This window comes from Lonchura striata, chromosome 5 (assembly GCF_046129695.1).
Source record: "Lonchura striata isolate bLonStr1 chromosome 5, bLonStr1.mat, whole genome shotgun sequence".
NCBI lineage: Eukaryota > Metazoa > Chordata > Aves > Passeriformes > Estrildidae > Lonchura > Lonchura striata.
Window position 1 is genome coordinate 3,008,729 of NC_134607.1, and position 22,361 is coordinate 3,031,089.

At 40.0% G+C, this 22,361-nt stretch overlaps 1 protein-coding gene across 1 annotated transcript; it reads left to right on the forward strand.

Moving 5' to 3' along the window:
- Positions 1 to 2,085: 2,085 nt before the first annotated feature.
- On the forward strand, positions 2,086 to 21,166 carry SAMM50 (SAMM50 sorting and assembly machinery component). The gene is made up of 15 exons (XM_021535506.3): positions 2,086 to 2,169; positions 4,408 to 4,518; positions 5,566 to 5,667; positions 6,142 to 6,229; positions 6,738 to 6,844; positions 8,675 to 8,805; positions 9,007 to 9,094; positions 9,585 to 9,713; positions 9,805 to 9,876; positions 10,945 to 11,031; positions 12,346 to 12,416; positions 12,825 to 12,892; positions 13,683 to 13,829; positions 14,818 to 14,959; positions 15,700 to 21,166. Exons 1-15 carry the CDS (start codon positions 2,149 to 2,151, stop codon positions 15,743 to 15,745), a joined length of 1,410 nt encoding a protein of 469 aa, XP_021391181.1. The 5' UTR covers positions 2,086 to 2,148; the 3' UTR covers positions 15,746 to 21,166.
- Positions 21,167 to 22,361: the final 1,195 nt, after the last annotated feature.

Sequence of the window (22,361 nt, forward strand, 5' to 3'; positions counted from 1 at the left end):
ATTTGTTATGAATAATAGATATGTTAAAATGTTATATTTAATAGGTATTTAAAAGCCAATATAAAATATATCAGTAAAGTATAATTAATTATATTGTCTATAAATACCTAATACAGACATGAAGATGAAGTACAGAAATACCCAGCGATAACAATTTAATGTAAAATAATAGTAATAATAATAATCACAATTGTAAGTAATTTGCAACACAAGCTTTCAGTTTCAAGTGCCCAATCCGAGTCTCCGAGTTTGGGGTGGATCCCTTGGGTTTGGGATGAAACGTGCATTTGGGGTGAATTTCCCTATGTTTTGGGCACATCCTCTCAGTTTGGGGGTGAATTCCCTCGGTTTTGGCTGACACAAGTGGGCTTGGGGTGAAACAAACACGTGGGTTTGGGGTTGAACCCCCTGGGTTTGGGATGAAGCACCCGTGTTCAGGGTGAACCCCCCAGGTTTGGGATTGTGAAAAACGCCAATTGCTTGGTTTTTAAAATCTTAAAAGTTTAATAATAAAATGGTTATAAAGATAATAATACAATTAGAGTAATAAAGTTTAGAGTTAGGACAATTACAAGACAATAAAAAGCAAAGAATTATGGACGTCCAGATGCTCTTGGACACTGTCACAGAAAGCGTCCCTTGAGAACAAAGGAATCACCCTTAAACCAATACACTTGTTGCATATTCATATATCCTTTATGGTTATGCATACATTCTATTTAAAACAAGAAACTCTGTTGTATGTCAGCTGTTTCCTTTAATCCCTATGGGGTCTTTGAGTCTGAGCAAGGCCTGAAGCAATTAGCTTCTTCTGATGAGAAAACCATAAATTTCTCTTCTCTTGGGAGATTTGGGTGTTCCTCTAATCCTAAAAAAAACTTCCCCCACGTACATGATCTCTATTTTAACATTATGTTGTAGCCTAAAATGACATTTAACACACTACATGAGAGAATTAATACAGCAGCACTTTCTAACATTACACATATAATATTCATTGTAACATTTGCGAAAAGCCCATCGTAAAATATGCATTTTTCACAGGATCGACCCCTGTGTTTGGGCTGAACCCCTGAGTCTGGGATAAACCCCTGTCTTCAGGGTGAATCCCATGGGTTTGGGATGAGTTCCCCGGGTTTGGGATGAACCCCTGTGTTCAGGGTGAATCCCATGGGTTTGGGATGAGCCCCCGAATTTGGGATGAACCCCTCGGGTTTGGGTTAACCCTCCCGAGTTTGGGCTGAACCTCCTGGGTTTGGGATGAACCTCCGAATTTGAGCTGAATTCCCCGGGTTTGGGCTGAATTCCCCGGGTCTGGGACGAACCCATGTTCGGGCTGAGCCCCCGATTTTGGGCTGAATTCCCCGATTTTGGGATGACCCCCCTGTGTTCGGGATGAACCCCCGATTTTGGACTGACCCCCCCGATTTTGGACTGACCCCCCTGTGTTTGGGCTGAGCCCCCTATTTTGGGCTGACCCCCCGATTTTGGGCTGATCCCCCGATTTTGGGCTGACCCCCCTATTTTGGGCTGAGCCCCCTATTTCGGGCTGACCCCCCTGTGTTCGGGCTGAACCCCCTGATTTTGGGCTGAATTCCCTGATTTTGGGCTGAGCCCCCGATTTTGGGCTGAGCCCCCGATTTTGGGCTGAACCCCCTGTGTTCGGGCTGAGCCCCCCACTTTTGGGCTGAACTCCCTGATTTTGGGCTGAACCCCCCGATTTTGCACTGACCCCCCTGTGTTCGGGCTGACCCCCTATTTTGGGCTGAGCCCCCTATTTCGGGCTGACCCCCCTGTGTTCGGGCTGAACCCCCTGATTTTAGGCTGAATTCCCTGATTTTGGGCTGAGCCCCCGATTTTGGGCTGAACCCCCCCTATTTCGGGCTGACCCCCCTGTGTTCGGGCTGACCCCCTATTTCGGGCTGACCCCCCTGTGTTCGGGCTGACCCCCTATTTCGGGCTGAATTCCCCGATTTCGGGCTGACCCCCGCTGTCGCCGAGCCCCGGTGCCGCTCCCGGCCCCGCCCGTTCCGCCGGCCCGGCCAATGGGCGCGGGGCGGGCGCGGCTGTCATGGCCGCCCCCGCGCCGCGGCCCTGAGCGCCCGAGCCCGCCGGAGCCGCCGAGGCCGCGCCGCTGCCGCCGCCGCCATGGGCACCGTGCACGCCCGGGTGAGCCCCGGGGCCCTGCGGATCGCCGCCCCCGCGGCTGGGGCCGCCCAAAGGCCGCGGCGCTCCCCGCCGCGCCCTCCGGGCCGGGGCGGCGCTCGGGGCCGTGCCCGCCTCAGCCGCCCCGAGCCCGCCGCTTGTGCCGCTTGGGGCCCGGCGGGGCGCAGGGGTCGCGGCCCCTGCTCGGAGGCGCCTTCCCTTCGTTCCCAGCTCCTTTTTTGGGGTTTGTGGGATCCTTGGTAGTGGCGGCTTGGAGGTGACCTTTATGGTCGTGCGGTCACCGCTGCCAAGGGCAGGGACATTTTTCGCCGTCTCGGGTTGCTCCAAGCCCCGTCCAGCCCGGCCTTGGATGCTTCCAGGGATGGGGCAGCCACAGCTGGTCTGGGCAACCTGTGCAGGGCCTCAGCACCCTCATGTGAAAAATGCATATTTTATGATGGGCTTTTCGCAAATGTTACAATGAATGTTATAGGTGCAATGTCAGTTATGCTGTATTAATTGTCTTACGTAGTGTGTTAATTGTAGTTTTAGGTTCTAGCATAATGTTAAAATAGAGACTAGTTTTGTGGGGAAGGTTTTTTTTTAGGAATGAGATACTCGCTTAGAGGAACACCTAAATCTTCCAAAGCAGAGGAATTTATTGTTTCTTAACAGAAGAAGCTAATTTCTTCAGGCCTTGCTCAGACTCAAAGATCCCATAGGGATTAAAGGAAACAGCTGACATACAACAGAGTTTCTTGTTTTAAATAGAATGTATGCATAACCATAAAGGATGTATGAGTATGCAACAAGTGTATTGGTTTAAAGGTGATTCCTTTGTTCACAAGGCATGCTTTTTGTGACTTAGTGTCCGAGAGCATCCGGACGTCCGTAATTCTTTGCTTTTTATTGTCTTGTAATTGTCCTAACTCTAAACTTTGTTACTCTAATTGTATTATTATTTTTATAACCATTTTGTTATTTTTAAGATTTTAAAAACCAAGCAATTGGCGTTTTTCACAATCCCTCACAAAGGAGAAAAAAATCTTACTAAGTACAAAATTTCTTCCTGTAGAATACCTCTAGAATACCTTTTTCAGGTCGTTCCCAAGGCTTTCCCCCAGCTGACCTCCCCCAGGCAGGTGGGCTGGTAAGAACGAGGCTGGGGAAATAAAAATTACTCAAACTGAACAAAACCCAAAACCAAGCAGGTGAAAAAAGACAGCGCAAAGAGAAGCGCCTCTGGTGAGAATTGGAGGCTGGAGCCTCGCATTGTTTGGAGAGGGCTGAGGGGCCTCACATGCCTGAAATCATCCTGAGGAGATGCACAAATCTCCAAATCCATCTACCAGTGCTTAAAGAAGAAACATAGAGGTCTAATTGTTCAGTTTTAAGGCTGAAGAACAGCTGCAGGGAGCTGCCTTTGGTTAAGGCTCTAGAGTATATGAATACCATGATTAATGCAATTTCTGTTTCAAGATTTTTTTCTTGTAGTCTCTGTTTTGTGTCCCTCTCTGTGGTGTGAACTGCTAGACAATATTGTGTGGATACACAGTGTTTCACACTTGTCTGAAATTTGTGGCAGTGGTAGAAGCTTTTGTCTTCCTTTAACTGGAGTTTGATATGCAACAACAATTTGCTCTTCAGGAAAGCAGCTATTCTGATAAGTCTTCTTTTAGAACTCTTTCAGGTGTAGTAAATAAAGCCATGCAGTGTTTCATTAATGTGTTTGGCTCTGATGGTCAGAACCTGAGGTTCTCAAGCCATATTTGAAAGTCTACCCCTAAAAGAAATACTGAAATATAAAGGCAGGCAAATACATGCAAAGCAAACTAACATTCTGAGAACACCCTCTTTTAAAATTGTTTGACATTCATAGTCTTCTGCCTCCTAAAACCCAAACTAGAGAAGTGACAGCCTGAGTTTTTAGTTTTTGTTTTTTTTTTTTTTTTAAGAAGGTGGAATTCATCTTTTTGCATAAAAAGCTTGTCTTAAAAGTTAAGGCTATTTTTTTGAAAGAATGCAGAGTATTTTTCAGAAATCATTCAATGTGGAAGCTGTTTAGCTCTTGTGATAAATTTCAGCAAGCAGGTAGGTGTCAAGTGTTCAGGTAATTAATTTTGCTTTTGCTTTTTTCATTTTGTCTTTTGCTTTTTTCCCTTAGGATTTGATGTTGAGAACCATGGGTTTTTCTCATTTACAAAAGGTAACAATCACAAATCCATGTACCCTACTAAATGCAGTTTTCTTTTATGCTTTCAGAGTTTGGAGCCTCTTCCAATGGCTGGGCCAGACTTTGGTGCCTTGGGAGAGGAAGCTGAACTGGTTGAAGTTGAACCTGAGAGCAAGCAGGAAATTCTTGAAAACAAAGATGTAAGTGCCTGTGCAACATCTTGAATTTTGTGGGGAGAAGTAAATACCTTGGCAGTTTGTTTCAGCAATTGGGCAGTAATAGGAGGTTGCTGTTATTTTTCTGTTGTATTATACATGAATGCACAGAGTCACACAGATATTTATGATAGAGGTACCATAATCTGCATAGTCTCTTTTACAAACTCTGGTGTAGAATCATGGAATTGTTTAGGTTGGAAAAGACCTCTAAGATCACAGAATCTTGACTGTTAACCCAGCACTGTCAAGTCCAGCACTAAACAAAGTGCCACATCCATGTGGTTTTTAATCCCCCCAGGGGTGGTGAATGCCCTGGGCAGTCTGTTCCAATCCTTGATAACTGTTTGAAGCAGGATTTTTTTGACCTTTACCCCTAAAATTATAATTCACTGAAAATATTGGAAAAATAAGGGAAATGCAGTTGCTGTACTTCATTTGTACTGGAATGGAAGGTGCTGTGAGTTTTACAATGAAATTGTCTCAGGTGATTATGTATCAAAATGTAAGTATAAAACCTCATAATGGGAGTGATTTTCAGTTGCATTTCAAACTGCACTGCTTCTGTGGTAGGGATGATTTTAATAAAGTTTAAATATTTGTGGCTTGTACACTTGTTTGATTTTCTTCTTTTAATTCTTCGCTTATGTATAGATGATGAAAGAAGTAGCAGCTAACTATGACTAACTGCATAATTCTCTTATGTACGTAATGATTTTGTGATTTCTGCAGTTGCTTCTTTGTCCATACAACATTTTTAATTAAAACCCCAGCAGCTGCAGTCTGTCAGTGTTTCTTATGCTACAACCAGTGTTAGCTTTGGTGTTAGAGATCTCTTTTCTTTCATTTTCGTGTTATGGGAACTACATCCCAGAATCTTAGAAAGCAGTAATTTCTGATGGTGTAGGTTAGCAGGAATTAGCCCTAGGAATCATCAGGGTTTCTCACAATAATTTTTGTGCATTGGTGACCCTGATCCTTGTTATTAGATGCAAATCCAGTACTTGTGTGTAAAACATTTGGTGTGTTTAGGTGGTGGTTCAGCATGTGCACTTTGATGGACTTGGAAGGACCAAAGATGACATCATCATGTATGAAATCTCTGATGTTTTCAAGGCAAAAAATCTCATTGATGTAAGTGTTGCAGTGATTAACAGGCTTGCTATTAAAAAAATTAATTAATTTTTTTTCTCTTTGTTTTCCTGCTTTGGCTACTCCTTTCAGACATGGGACAACTCTGTCAAGAGCAGGGGCCCCCTAAATAAGTTGTAACTACTTGCACGTATTTGAATAACTGTTTTAACTATTAAAGTAATTAGGAAGCAAACTAATGAAAGATATGAAGGTATTGAGCCAGATGCCCTGGATTCAAATTATTTCTGCATATGCAAGTGTTAAAGTGGTTGTGTTCTGTTTTGAAGGGGCACACGTGTATGTCTTTAGATACAAAATCTGTGAATATTTTACAACTTAGCTGCATTTTAACTAATTTATCCTCATTATTTTTTGTTAACCTGAAAGACTCAAAGGGACTAGATTATCTTGAAAGCCCCTTCTATCCCAAATATCCTCTGATTCTATGACTGAGCTACTTTTCTCATGCTGTAGGTGATGAGAAAATCACATGAAGCTCGTGAGAAGTTGCTTCGTCTTGGAATCTTTAGACAGGTGGATGTTCTGATTGATACCTGCCAAGGTGTGTATTCCCTCATTTATCCTCACCTTTATTTTCATATATTCATACCTATATTTCCCTGTCTTGTATAACTTTATATATATTTTAGATGAACAGGTTGGTATGCTGTGGATACAGATGTATCTACATCAGTTATCCCTATGAAGGAAATGTATTTGCACGTGTTTGCATATATGTGTAGGTCCATGAGTGAATTTTCAGCGCTTACAATAATTACAGTAAGTTATCCTTAATCCACAGTTTCAAGGGACATGTGAGGGGAAAACTTGAAAATGTGTCCTGTACTTGTATTGCATATCACATTGACATGAAATGATTAAAGCCAGTAATCCTATGATTGAGTCAAATTTGTACTCACATCCAAACATCTTTTTCTCAAACCACTTCCCTTTGTAGCATGGATTTATATTATACCTTAACTCAGTTTTCAAATAATTCAAGTAACCTTCTGTCTGCAATTTTTAAAATATCTCTTTAGAGATAACATGCACTTAATTTATTTCTTTAGGAGATGATGCCCTTCCAAATGGTTTAGATGTGACCTTTGAGGTAACAGAATTGAGAAGGTTAACTGGGAGCTATAACACCATGGTTGGCAACAATGAAGGCAGCATGGTACGGATTATTTCAAATTATTTGTAAGGTTTTTTGATATTTCTCTTACTTTCAGTTTCAAGCCTAGCAAGGAATTTGGTGATCCAGTCTTAATCCAGTCTTACTAAGACTTTGTCAGGCCTTTGTGCCAGGCTTTCATTCAGCCAAAGCCTATTTCATAGCTTCCAGCTCAGCATGTTAGTTTTTTAATTGTTGAAACTTCATGAATTATTTCTTTGTACTATTTAAGATGTTTCATCTACTGGAGAGATTAGTAAGGAATTTGGCATTGTGTTTCTATGAGATACACTTGAAGTATTTTTCTTCTCAGTCAAAATGCTTTATATTTGACTTAGAAATTTTTCTAGTTTTTCTCTTTTAGCCTGGTATCAATTATTCTGGGCTGTAGGTTTTCATGAATTCTACAAACTTTGGAACTTGTTTTCATATGACTCAATTAAGGATGCATCAGATTAAAGTCTTGTGTGAACAATATTTACCAATTGCCCCAGGAAGTACCAGCTGTACTGCTGCTCTGTGAATGTGCTTTTACCAGAAGTGCTGCTGTGAGCAGGTAGTGCTTTCAGGTGCTCATCCTGCACCCTTTTTGCCTTCTCACTTGCACAGGGCAACTGTGCCTGAGGCTGGTGGATAAGCCAGATCAAAGGGCTCATCCTTTTCCTCTTAGGGGTATTTTTAACCTGGATAAGATCCCTCATGACTCAGGTGATGGTGTTTTGCACAGGAGCCAGCTCCAGGGTGTTGTGGCCTGAAGGAAACCAGCAGGGAATCCTACCTGTTGCTTCCAGTGCTGCTCAGAGCTGACTGAAAGCTTCTTGTGTTCTCTTTTTGTGCTCAGCTTCCTCTTCTAATTGATTTTAATTTATCACAGAGAAGTACAATTTGTGAACGCTCTAAAAGCATGACTTGAATAGACTGATATTGGCAACCCAGATTGTTTCCTTCAAAGCTGAATAGATTTATTTATTATAATCCCTTAAATTCAGCTGAAGTTTAGACATCTAGTACTTCATACTAAAAGCCTTTTCTCTTTATGGCATAAAAACCATCATTACAAAGCTCAAGTTACTGGTTTGCTTCCAACAGTTGTCAGACAAATGCAGTAAGGATTTGTGAGTTTTTTAATATTCTTTTCCAATAAACCACACAACAGTAGTACAGTGATAGTGCCTGTGTCTGTGTCCATCTTTTTTGCCAGAGGGCCAAGAGCTGCCTGAAGGATGCAAGGAATTTGTATTAGTATAGGCAAAACTGCTCCAGTAGTTTCTGGAGAACTGTAGAATTGTGTTGTGCCACCATCGGGTCTGGTTGCTCAAAACAAAACTTGCTCAAAACAAAACTACAGGGAAGAGGCTCTGTCATGATAATTTCCCTTGCTTTGGTTCTGATTAACTCTCCCTGACAGGAGTTTTTCCTGAGGATCAGTGGGAGAGTCTGCAGTTGCAGAGCTGCTCCTTATTGTACCAAAGATTTGTTCTCCAGGGCTTTGAGGCAGGCTTGGAGATTTTCTTGGAAGTAACATCACTACTGATGGCTCAGTGAGAGTGCAAATGAAGTCAGCAGCTACTAAACAGCAATAAAAATCTGATGTTTTGATTGTAACTTGCACTGTTGGCTTTTGCTGCCAGTGCAGAGAGAAAACTGAGAAAAAACCCATATTCAGTTAGAAGTATTTTTAAATACCTTAATTTCTAATTCTCATGTTGTTTCTGAATTGTCATCAGCATATGATTAAGATGCAAGACGGCAAACGACATAAAATGTTATGATGTGGGGAGGTTTTTGTTTGTTGGTCTAGTGTTTGGGGTTTTTTTTATTTATTTTCTGTAGGTGCTTGGGCTCAAGTTCCCAAATCTCCTTGGACGTGCAGAAAAGGTGACCTTCCAGTTCTCCTATGGAACAAAGGAAACTTCATATGGCCTGTCCTTCTTCAAGCCACGGCCTGGAAACTTTGAAAGAAAGTAGGGGATGCATTTTTCACTACTTCTTTTTTTAGTGAAGGAATATAAAACAATTAATAAGATCTTTCACTGAGTAAGAATTATATTTTTTCTTTCCTGAGGGTCTGGTAATGATGTAGCAGAGCTGGTTTCTTAAATGTTTGTAGTTATTCAGAGTTTCCCTGTTTCCCTTTCAAACCTGCCAGTAATGTTGTGTTTCAGTTTTGCAGTTAATGTGTACAAAGTAACTGGACAGTTCCCGTGGAGCTCTCTTCGAGAAACAGACAGAGGAATATCAACAGAATTTAATGTGAGTGTAGCGCGAGTATAACACATGCTTCATTTACATTTCAGTTGGGCTTTTGAAAATACTTGGTTTACTTTTTGAATAATTGAAGCACTCATGCACAGGGCTGACTTGTCTTCATTTGAAAGAGGTCAGTGCTTTGAAAATGATAGAAGTCTTGCATCTTAGATTTTTTTGTTACAATTCAGTCTCATTTTGGCCGTATAAAAATGCCAATATGTTTTTCTTCAATTTTTTAAAAATTATTATTTCAGAGAGGGGGCTGACTGCCTAGTTTATTGTATCAGCCCAATCCAAGATATTTTTCATTTGGAATGGATTAATTAGTGTGCATCTCTCTTGGCTGGAGCAGAATTAGCATAACTCTGAAATGGAAAAAGGTTTCTGTGTGTTTCAAGAAGTTTGGGAAGAAAGCCATAGACTCAAATATAAAAAATATTTATTTTAATTTTGTAACAGTTGTTTTCATTACTTTCTCAATTCTTTATTTTAGTTTCCCATCTGGAAGACCAATCACACACTGAAGTGGGAAGGTGTGTGGAGAGAGCTTGGCTGCCTTGCTAGAACAGCATCCTTTTCTGTTCGAGAGGAAAGTGGACACTCTCTAAAATCTTCTCTCTCTGTAAGGCTTTTGCATGATACTATTTTAAAAACACAGTGACTTTGAGTCATCAGGTATGAGAACCTAACCAAAATTTTTTTATTCTTTTCAGCATGCCATGGTAATTGATTCCCGGAACTCCTCAATCTTGCCAAAATGTGGTGCTTTGCTGAAAATTAATCAGGTAGCTTTAAATCATTTGTGCTATTATTGGGGTTTATCTGTGTGTTCAAATAAGTCTTAATTTATCTAACTGTTGTTCATGTTAACAACGTCTAAAGTTAGAAATTAAATCTAAAATTGACTAGGAGGCAATGCAGACTGGTAATTACCTTTTCTGTTTACCAGAGTGCCTTTTAAGCCTAATAAACTTTTTTTTATGGTGGAAAATTTTCATTTGTATGTCATTAGTTAAAGAGCACAGCCTCTCCATCAGCATTATATTATTTATTAGCTGAGAGACAATATCCCTGACAGTATTTGCACCACACTTTCAGTGGGTATTAATTAGCCCTTCTTTTTTTAACACTGTCATGCAGATTGCCAGGCTGTAGTCCTGTTTGCTACTTACATAATTTCTATGTCTGAGAATTAAAAATGAAAGACTGGGTAAAAATAACTCTCCAAGGCATATGCCTGTATCATTTTGGTAGAGAAAATGTTTTTCCCTCTTGTTACAGTTAGAGCCTTTCTAAAAGTTGGCTTTTCTGCCTTATAGGTAATACTTCAGAAGCATTAATTTCTCTAATGCTTTAGAGGCAGATTTGAAATGCCACTGGAACTAAAAATAAGCAGCAGTGTACTGTTGTGAGCGAGAAAAGTGGTTGCAAGTCAGGATTTAGGTACTGTGTAATTTGTTAGATCCTGCCTCTAAGACTAAGTTAGTTCAGTCACTTCATAAGAGTGGAAAATAACAAATTGTGTCATGCCCTTCTTCACCACATGAAATCTTCTCAGATCTAGGAAAATACAGTCTTGATTTCGCATGCTGCATTTTCCAGCTCCATGCTATTTTGCCTTCATTTACAAAATGTCTTGGAAAGCAATAGTTTGGTTTAATATTTGGAAAAGGAAAAAAATGCAACTCATTATTCTGAGGCTCAGTCCAAAAACCAGCTGCCTCAGCATGCCAGTGTTTCTGTATTTCTTGTAAAAAAAACCCACTGCCTGTGCTGATGCAGACATGCTGAACTTCTAGAGGAAAGAAACATATAATACCTGTTGCAACTTCCATAAATTTTTGTCTTTGCAGGAGTTGGCTGGCTATGTAGGTGGAGATGTGAGCTTTCTGAAAGAGGATTTTGAATTTCAGTTGAATAAGCAACTTCTCTGGGATTCGGTAAACTTTTTAAAGATACATTAGTAATTGACCTGAGGTTTTTATGGGGCTATTAAACCTATGTCTTACGATTATTTCCCACTATGGATTAGGAAAAAGATTCTGAAAAATGGCTGGATTAGATCACTTGATTCTGTTTTCTGGGAAATGGACTATCTGTGTTTTTAACTTTACGTTCCTGCTGTGCACGATCACTTGAAAAGTGGAAACTTTGGAGAGAACTTGTTTCACAGTTATCCATAAGAATGATTTTCCTTCCAGAAGTGATGTTGGTCATGTCTGTGCTTTGTGGTCTTCCTTAGGAGGGATTTTTCAAAAACCTTGGAAGTTTTTGAAAAGCTTAAGAGTTTAAAATCTTCACGAATATTCTGTATAATCTTGGTTTAATTTCCTTTTTAATTGAAATGTCGAATATATAACTATTCATCTTGGTATCAGAGCATGTAATTGTTTCTTGTGTTTAAGATTATTGGGAAAAAATGGGAAGGCTGATTTCGACAGCATTGATTTAGTATGAGGTGGAAATAGGACTTTGAATTGAAATACTGAAAATCTGAAATAAGGATTTCAACATATCCCAGGAATATTTCTTAACTGAATTTAGAAAGAAGTTTTTTATCACATGGAGATAGTGCAGTAAATTCTTCTCAGAGCTGAATGGGGAATTAAACAGCACCTTGTACCATGAAGATTTAAAAGTCAGGGGCTACAATAATTTCTATCCTAAAGGTATTGACAGTAGATGTCATTGTCTATCAGTAATACTTCTACCTGGCACACAGGCAGCAAGCAAATGATTAAATCTACTTATTTCAGTGACTTGAATTGCAAGAATTACTTTTAATAGATAAAGAGTAATTCCGTATATTTATTTTATGTCAGTATAGTGAGTCACAGAATGTGGTTTCATGTAATTATAAGGTTCATTTATAATTGTACATTTTTGGCAACTTCTTATTGGACTCAGTCTCCTGTGGGTTTCAAATTGCCAGGAATAATTGATGGCAGCAGTGTTGTCTTAATCCAAGACATGAAAATTCTCAAGACAAGAGGTGCTGGATGAAGTTGAGTGCTCTGTTAAGCTGTTGTTGAAGTAGCATTTGGTTCAAATGTGCTATATTGACGTTTTCAAGGCACAGCACTGCATAAAAGAAAGAGGGCAGCAGCCATCAAGAGTTTCCTGAAAATCCTCTTGCAAATCTGGCATACAGGGTGTGATATCCACAGGATGTGAGGAGCTATAACTCTGAGAGACTGATGGGGGCTCTGCCTGAGGAATAATTGCTAATAAACAACTTGTTTTTCTCTCCAAAGGTTGTTTCAGCATCATTCTGGGGTGGAATGCTGGTACCTATTGGAGACAGGCCATCCAGTATAGCTGACAGGCAAGCTTTTTAAATGTTTGGGGGTTTTTTACAGGCAACAGAGGTATCGTACATAGAAAACTCTGCACAAGAGAAAAACAGTAGTAGTTCGAAGGAGAATAAAATGTTTGTAGTTAGCTGTAATTGCATGTTCATACTCAAGCCATTTTCATATTGGGGTGGTAAAAATTTATAATTTGCTGTGTAGTAGCTCTGCCTACCCATATTTATGGTTGCAAAATGGTATTTAAAACCTGCAAAATTCTGTATCAGGCATAGATTTATTCAGACACAAAGCCATATTGTGACTCTATTCACTCTGTAGCCAATTTTGCCTTCTAATGCTGGTGTTTAAAGATTACATTACTAAACTTGTTACAAAGGCACCTTTAAGTGAAGCATTAAATTAAATTTATCTATATTCACTAGGTTTTACCTTGGTGGACCAACAAGTGTGCGTGGATTCAGTATGTACAGCATTGGACCCCAGAGTGAAGGTCTGACACTTTTTAAATCCCCCTCCTCTGACAATACTGTAAATATTTGTGTGTCACAGAGAGTCCTTAAACTTTGTATAACCTGATAAAGATTACACTCATTCTCTACTTTAAAGAGGTGTTATGGCTTTGATATGCTGTTACAGATCAGTTCACCATGGGATAAAGCCAGATAGTTCTTAGTTAAGCTGTGATTAATTACTAATTATATAAACTACGTGTGTGTTCAAACTTGCACACTTCCAGTGTGTCATTTTAATTATTAAGCAACCTTCAAGCTGGAAAAGTTCCCAAAACATGGTTATAGCAACAGTTTGTTTGATCCAGCCTATGTTCATGTAGCTTAGGGGAAAGGTGTTTGGAGTGCCAGGAGTTTCCTCAGTTCTATTCCTTACTCTGCTGTTATCAGTGGATTCAATATCCAGTCTGTTTTGAAGTTAATAGTTCAATTGTATCAACTGCCCATTTTTATTACCAAGGGAAGTATTGCAGAGGTGATCAGGAGGTAATTCTGATGAACTGCCATGCCTCAGGCTGTTCTGATGAGGGAAGGAAGAAAAGTGCACTTCCCTTGGAAGGTTTAAAGAAATGTGGAAGCTCTAATTTTTCAAACTAATAGTGATGAGTTTGGAGCGAGTTGGAAGCAAATGGGAAGAGCTGTAAAGGGTAGAAGTGGAATATAATTATGGAATGTAAAACAACTTGTGTATGTGTTTTTGTACCTTTAACAAGTGATTCCTTTAATATGTTCCACAGTAAATGCCTTTATTCCAACATTTTGGCCAAACAGGTGATTATTTGGGAGGAGAAGCCTACTGGGCTGGAGGGGTGCATCTCTACACTCCTCTCCCTTTCCGGCCTGGCCGTGGAGGGTTTGGAGACCTTTTCCGAACACATTTCTTCCTTAATGCTGGAAATCTCTGCAATCTTAACTATGGTAAGATTCAACAGAATAAAAAACCCTCTTGTCTTCATATAAAAGCAAAAAGAAGAGTTGTTCTGTGTGTGTTCACTCATATTTTGTTGCCTATCAAAAACCTGCTGCTTTTGGCTTTTATATTTGACAGATTGCCAGTAGTTTATTTAGCTCTCTCCATGATTTCCAGCACAACTTGTAGGAAAGAGAGCCAGGAGAATAATGGTAGTGTCTATTATGGTTTTTTTATGTCTTTAATGATATTTTAGTGGAGTTCTGGTGTTTACTGGGTGAACTAAAGAAAAAGTGGTGGCAATAGATGAGGGTGTGGTAGCTGATAGGATTCTTTTTCCTCCCATCTCTAACTCTATTCAGGATACATTTCAGTGTATTAATGTATGACTTTTCAATATGATTTCAGTCAGTTGTAGAATATAGTAATATTTGATGTCTGCTTCACTTGATGTAAGAAATGTGGCATCCATATGGGAACGAGATACTTCAATCAACTTAAAAATAGTAGCATAGCATAGGGTCCCAGAATGGTTTGGGTTGAAAGGGACCTTAAAGCTTATCTTGTTCTCCCACCTGCCATGGGCAGGGACACCTTCCACTATCCTAGGTTCCTGCAAGCCACATCCAGCCTGGCCTTGGGCAGTTCCAAGGATGGGAAAAAATTCTCTGAGCAACCTGTGCCGGGGCCTCAGCACCCTCACAGGGAAGAATTTCTGTCTCATATCCAATCTAAACCTGTGAAGCCATCCCCCCTTGTTCTGTCATTCCAGGCTCTTGTCAGTAGTCTCTCTCCATCTTTCCTGTGGGCTTCCTTCAAGCACTGGAAAAGAGCAGTAAAAACACTGAAATCTTTAATACTCATTTCCTTCTTCTTGCTAGTAGGTGCCCTATAGTGGGACATAGAGTCCAGCCAAGAATCCAGCTGGCATCACAGTATTTGTACTCTGGTTCTGCTCTCTTGCTGTGCTGCTCATGCCTTGGTGTTTGGCTGCAGGTGACGGTCCCAGGGCGCACCTGCAGAGGCTGGCAGAGTGCATCCGCTGGTCCTACGGCGCGGGGATAGTGCTGCGCCTGGGCAACATTGCCAGGCTCGAGCTCAACTACTGCTTCCCCATGGGAGTACAGGCTGGAGACAGGTCGGTGTGCTACACCAGCTTCTGCAGAGTCCCTGCACTGCTGGCTGCTGTCTCAGAGAGACTTGTGCCTTGTGGTTTTGTTTAGTCCATACCAACAGAGACGTCTCGGTGCTGTTTCCCAGCCCACTTTACTCACCTGGGTTTCACAGCTGGGTTAAGACTTTGCTTCCCAAGTGCCACAGTTCATTTACCTTGAGAGCAGCTGTTGAAATATTCCAATAGCTGTGCAGCAGCTTCATTTCTCATGGAGAAGTGATCACTCAAACAGATTGTGGGGTGTTCTTAAGCCTTCTAAACCCAAATGATTGGATAAATACCTCATTTGCTGTCTTTGGTAAATACCTAGTGTAATGGCTTTGCTTGAAAAATGAAAACAAGTTTATAGATAAAGAGAAAAAAAAACCAAATTAATTTGTTAGCAACCAATTATCCTGCATCAAGGAAATATAATATGCAATAAAAAGCTTCAGGAGGCGTGTTCTTATCTGTGAGTATTTTCCAGTCTTTCATACAGCAGCAGGATTGTTTCTGTGGGCAATGTGAATGTATAATAGCAATTTCAAAATTATGGGCTTTATTTGGAAATGTAAATACTCCATAGAGATAACAGATTGTCAAAACATTTATTTTAAAAAACCTTCGTCAGTTAATTTGGGGAATTTGGAGATGGGGAGAATTGATTTTCATTTCATTTGTAATTTATATATCACTTACATTTTTTATTGTTTGTTTCTTTTCAGGATATGTGACGGTGTTCAGTTTGGAGCAGGAATAAGATTTCTATAATACAGAAATATTTTTCATCACGGAATTAAATTGTGCTTTGGAGATGAAATGAAGACTATAATATAATTCGAAATGGTCCTTTTTCCTTGGAATGCAGATACACAGCTGAGTGATTTACCTCTTGGACTCCACAAGAAATTACATTAAATAATTATGCTCTAAAGGTTCATTGTACCTCTGATTCTTATCAAAGATGGGAGAGTCTTTGTAGGAGTCTATCTTACACCTTTTAGTTGTTATTTTTTTCTTGAAGTATTAGAGTTCTGTCAGATACTGGCTCTTGGATATGGCTCATATCATTAGAGTTTTATTGGTCTGCACAGCCTTCCCTTCTCCAACCACAAGTCCTTGAAAAAGCTGTTACAAGTCAAAAATTATACCAGTTTAATGGTTCTAAATGAATCAAAATGTTCTGATTTGAGTATGTTTCACTGTTATAAATCACCTGTTTAAATGCCTAAAATCTGAATTGTGTAAAAATTCAAGTCATCTGTGTAGCATAGTAAATACTAAAATTATAATTTTGAAAGGTTCAGGGCTCTGAACTTTGAGTGTTTTAATGCTCTCAGCAAAGCTGTTGATTTATGTCTTGCAAAAGCAGCTTTTTGTAGCAGCTGCAAAAAGTGTCTCCAGACATACAAATGTATAGAATTACCTGGTTTCTCTTTGTGTCTATCTTCTGACTTGTTGAGATGCTAATTTCATCTCCAAGTCACCTCTGACTTTATCACTTGGGGTATAATCCAGTTTATAAGGGTAGACTTATTCACTACTTTGGTCCTAACATCTTTGGAGGTAGTTGCATACTGATGGTTTTTATGTGTATCAACCCTGTGTTGTCATGCTGAGAGAATGTGAACTTGGACTTTCCCTGTCTCTACATTCACTCTTTTTTGTTGTTAAGTGTTGGCAGGTTTAAAATCACAATACAAAGAAGATTCTGGGGGAGTAGAACAGAAATACGTGGCTGTTAAACTGATTTTATTTCTGCTCAGCTAAAGACAGCTTTGGACATGATGGTGCTCTGCCTGACTTTGCTGAATATGTCAGGACTGCCATGAAAGCTCATTCCCAATCAAGTCAGCGCTCAAACTCCACCCTTTTTAAAAGAGAACACAGTTTTATACATTGCTTTAGCATTGGTATGTATTGCTGTTGGTGTAACACAGTAATTAATCTGGTTTAGTTGATAATTCTCCAAAATATGAAACTGGACTGTCTGGATTTGCAGAGCTCTGCTTGATTAAACATCCTTCCCCCCTTATAAAGTGGCAGCACTAGGCTTACAGATGTTCAAGATGGTGTGAATGACAGAAGTCAGCTGTTTCAAATAGCAAAATTTGATACAAAAAAACTTTTTCAGTGTGTTTATCTAAAAGATACTGTAGCAAGTACATATTTAAGCTAGCATTTTTGATGATTCTTTTGTTGTTATGAGATAAAATATGAAACTATGTTAAGAATGTTAACAAATGTTGTTAGTTTTTTCCAGCACTATTGACATTTTGACGTATAAAAATATTTTTAATGTGAATGTTTAGATACTAAAATACTGTTAGGGTTTTCTTCTAGGAGTTCAAAGTTAGCTGCATTCTGTTGCCTTAAGAGTTCTATTTTGTGCACACTGTGTTTGCTCATGTGCCATACTTTATTGTGACATAAGACCCCAAGCTCAGCCCAAACTCGGTGTGCACACCACACACCAGCCAGGCTACAATGAAGCTTTGAGAGAACTCTGTCAGCATCAAGGGAGGAATGGAAGAAACTGCTGAAGGCTGAAGAGATCTTCTGAGCACATCTCACAGACCTCACTGTGCCATTCACCAGAGAATGGTCCAGTTGGATAAGGAGAGCAAAATCACATTCCATGAGGCTCCATGTGCATCACTTTTCCTACTGGCATTGCACTAGGCTGAAAAGTAACATTTCCTTACGGCATACCACAAGTGCACAAAAGCTATCCAGTACAGAAAGTATGTCTGAATTCCTCTGGAAGAAGCATCTGGATTATGTAGTTGTTTCTATGGAATAATGTATGATTAATACACTTCCATTTAAATTTTGCTGCAGAGGCCCAGATACTTAAAATGGGTAAGGTAGAAATCAGAATTCCAGTAAAAGCTGCCATAGTGTTCAGTTGGAGAGCAGCTTTGGGCAGATCTGAATCCATGTTCTTTGTGGTTGTGTTTCTGGCCAGAGTTGAAAGGATAAAAGGAGTAAGGGCTGCAGTCAGAACTGTGATTCAGAAGCTTGGTGTTTGTTTAAATGGACAGTTTTGGATATCATTTACCGGTGGATTAGTGAACTTGCTCTTGCTTTTCAGGCATGCCACTGTTAGGGACAGCAAGGTATCAAGGAGTGTCCCCAGACAGCACACCTGGAATGTGCTTGTGGCCTCCTGATCTCATGTGAGCAGTGCTGAGGCTGTAGGTCCCACCAGGCTGGCAGAGTCCCTTCAGCTGTGGTCTCAAGTCACTGCTTGCAGCCCTTCCTGGGGGCTGAGGGAGGCCTGGGGAGGAGAGGATTGTTCTGGGACAAGGTTTGAAGGATCTCAGTGATGTGTCAGGGCACCCACGAGCCTGTGAGAAGGTGCCAGTAGCATGCCAGAAGTATGGCAAATATTTCCATCACCACTTCTAAGACTGTGGGTGGTTTCCAGCTGTTCTGCTTATATAAAAAAGTTGAAATTGCTCTTTATATTTGGAAGATCTGGTATTCTCGGGTGCTGTTAATGAATATATTTCTGGGGGGCTTAGGTGAAGATGGAAGAGGAAACTGGGAGGTTGTGAGAATGTAAGGGGCAGGTTTGCTGCCATAGTAAGGGCATATTGTATTTGAAAATATATGCTTTAAAAATAAATTCCAGTGCTGACCTCAGTCATACAGAAGTGTGCTTCAGCTTAAGTACCTTTGCTGTCACTCTGTGCCTTTTTTCACACAGATCTGGCTGCCAGTCTTTGCAGGGGTGTAGCAGCTAAAGTTTAGTACTTCCTCCCTTTGCAAAATACCTGCTGGTTTTGTCAGGCATTTGTGCAGAAACAATTGTCCCTGTTGTGCCTGTTGAGGGAAGCATCCCAAGACTTTCCCATGTGTGATCAAACACTGAAAAGTGAGGGGAGGTCAGGTTGGCTCTCTTCTCTGGGCTGGGTGAGCACTCACATGAAAAAGTGTGAATTTTTACTGTGATGTTACGGGGAAAGAAAACACCATGAGTCCTTTGTGGGACTATAAAGGAGTTGGTCAGATATCTAAAAGATTATCCTAAACTTTGTATGAGAGAGCATAAGGAAAATAATCCCAAAATTACAGAATTTGAGTGTACACTACAGTTCTGCTATTCTTGTTTTCAAGAGAAAACAAAAAAGAAAAACAAAAGAAAACTGTGGCTGGAGTTTGCAGCCACAGCTTCAGTAGGAATCTTTTCCAGGAGAATTTCTGCACAGCTTCTCAACCATGGCAAACTTGTTGAGATAGTGGATGTATGTTTTGTGAGAGTGGTGCTAAATTGCTGTTAGCAACTGCAATGATGTTGGATTATTTCACTGTAATTGGGATGAGACACTTTGCTGAGTGTATCCTGTGCTTTCCTCTCTTGTTAAGCAAAAAAATGCAACCCAAACATCTGCATGGATAAATGGTCTTTTGTACAAGCTTTTCAGGTAAATAGAATACATAATGGAACACACTGTGAAGCAAATCGGTGGCATCAGTTAGGTGGTACATTTCTCAATATTTAAAAAATAACATTATTAACCCTGCCCCCCCCCCAAAAAAAAACAAACAAACCCAAACAACAAATCAAACCCGAACACCAGCAAACCCAAACACATTTTCATTTATCTGTCAGACCAAGAAGAAAAATTAACTGTGTCTTGTGTCTTTATATCCAAAGTCAGTGCAGGTGGTGTTATAATAGAGCAAGACTGCAATGATTTGCTGGTTTAAGTGGCTGGGTTTGCCTTGCTTCAATATCTGATGAAGAGAGACCATATATTTAATGTCACTGTTACTTTGTGAAATATCTAATTACAGTAACCTCAGGTGGGCTAAAATTTTGAAAGCATTATAAAGTGCTATGAGGTTAAAATAAAGGAAGCAACACCTCTATCAAGAAGAAAGTGAGCAATGTCAAAATGAGCAGATGTGGATTCAGAACTTTAAATGTTCTGCTAAATATTAAAGTAGCAGTTCAGCACTGAAAATAAAAACAAATTTTAAACAAGGCTTAGTTTTTTAGTGTAATTCTCTAAAATGACATGTTTATGCTCTGGCAGTTTATTTTAATGAGCATTCACTTAACTATTGGAATATTGAATATATTCTTAAAGAGATACATAGGAATCTCATCCCTAATGAGAGGAAGGTACCACGGAGCATTTTCTGGCTGCAGAGGGCTGGCATCTCATTAATTATGGAGAGTTTAAACCCTGTAGGTGGGCTTGCTGCGAGCTGCAGGCCACTGACCTGGTGCAGCAGCAGCTGTGTCCCTGTTAGTGGCCATTAGCCAGTTAAATCACTGCACCCTAACACTGATCAAAGCAGCCGTGGGAGCTCTTCATTTCCTGTTTAGAAGAGCCCTATTTGTTTGATGGGTCTTAAAAAGGCTCCAGGTTTTGTTTTGGTGTTTCTGAAGTGTAATTTGACTTACTGTTGCCATGGGCTCTCCCTTGTCTCAAACAACTTTGCCTCCTTTTTCTTTGCAATAGGCTGAATGCTTTCTCTGCTTAGCTACACATTATAAATAAATAGGACCTCAAAGTCAGAGCTGAATGGATCTATCTGTGTGGCTTAATTTCAATTATTAAAAGACACTTTAATTAAAGAGGTTACATCTTGAGTGCTGTACTGGAGTCAGTGAAGTTTTATTTACCATTTGTTCTGTGTGTGTAAATGAACCAGTTTGTTTGCTTTCTTGCTCGAAGTTTGTACTCACACATTTTCTGATTGCAATTTCATTTTAAAAAATCTGGTATGAGAACTGATCGATTTTTATGGGGCTTTCTCCCCCCAGAGGTTGGATAAAATGCTTTTCCCACACTGCCTTAGAGCTAAATGTAATCTAAGACTTTAGTATGCATTTTATGAAATGAAAATATCTACTAGTCCTGCTTGGCATCAACATTAATGTGTGGGTTTTGTATGAATTCAGGCTATTGATGAACTGAAAATGGAGCTTGCACTTGCAAAAGGTCTCATGTGGCTTATGCCAGGAGAATGCAGTTGACATCCTTGCTAATGATTTAATTTTGCAAAGTGTTTTTTTAACTGGTATTGATCCCACCCCTGGTAAATTCTTATTTGTAGTCTAAAAGCCTCTGCTACAGGCAACATACTGTTGTTGCAGGAAATGAAATGTATTTGTTTGTTCCAAAGAAGCAGTTTCAATAAAGTTCACAGAGTGTGCACTGCCATTCAAAAGAGCCTTTCCAGCCTGGTCATGTGTGCCCTTCACTTCCCTTCTGCTAGCACTTGCCCTTGTGTGACTTGGTGCTCAGTCACACTGGAAGGCTTGGGTTGGATTATTTCGGTTTTTGTTTGTTGGGTTTTACTTTTAGTTGCCAAAGTGACTGTAAAAAAAAGCAGCTGGAGGTGAGGGACAAGAATGGGTCTGGGTGACAGAGGGGATTAGCTCGGGTTAAATCTTGAGTGAAACCCATTCAGAAAATTCTCTCTGCTACATCCTGCTGTGGATGTGTCCTGCAGTGTTGTTTCTGTGTCAGGTCAAGCCTGCAAATCTGTCCCATATAAGCTGGGTGTGCAGCTCCCGAGCCAAGCTGGGTTGGTTTGACTGCGGTCCTTTGTTGGGGCAAGGGCTGCTGACAGGGACACTGCTGGCAGGAGCACAAAGCTTGTGTTGCAAAATGTGGAATACATAAATCTGTTCTTAAGAAAGGATGTCATTTCAAGTTTGATCTTCGCCTACTTTCAAGCCTAACACTGAAACATGAATTTTGAGGAATTTAGAGATTTTAGAGGAGCTAAGATTTTAGTTAGAAATAAGTCTTACTAGAGTTAATTAAAATAAATGAGTAGGCCTTGATGAAGTTAAGAGTTAGGAGTTAATTAATAATTGATTGCTTGTCAGCACAACGTTTAGTTATCTGGGTTTATAATGAAGGATATAGAAACTGACAAATAGCTTTTAGGAACATAAGACAATTGTGGCCTCCTCTGTTCTGAAACCAATTGAAGACAAGGAAAGGGAGTTCTACCAAGAGTTCATTTGTCATATTTGCATTGACAAGGTAGAAAGGTCAGAACGAGGAAAACTTCATTGACTTCCTCATTTTGGGACCCCTCCCCATGAAAGGGACCACCGACCCATTTCAAGGAACAAACTACGCATGCTTAATAGCTTTTGGAGTGATTAGCATACAAAGCGGGGAATGGGATGTACCAAAATTATGAATATGTATTTGTATTTTGGGTATTCAATACTTGTACGGATAAAAGGACTCTAATCAACTGGAAGGTGCGGTGTGGATTTGGGAGCTATCCCACACACAATAAACACACACTTTCTAACTTTAAACTGTTAGAGAGTTTTTGTCCGCCACAGTTGGATATCGGTACTAGATCAATATCCATATATATATATATATTTTTTTTTTTTTTT

Bases quoted from the DNA above. Each gene is read 5' to 3' on its own strand.
- SAMM50 (XM_021535506.3), top strand. From the start codon at position 2,149: ATGGGCACCGTGCACGCCCGG. The intron at 8,806-9,006 runs GTAGGGGATGCA...GTTGTGTTTCAG, and splicing joins CCTGGAAACTTTGAAAGAAA to TTTTGCAGTTAATGTGTACA. The intron at 12,417-12,824 runs GCAAGCTTTTTA...TATATTCACTAG, and splicing joins CCATCCAGTATAGCTGACAG to GTTTTACCTTGGTGGACCAA.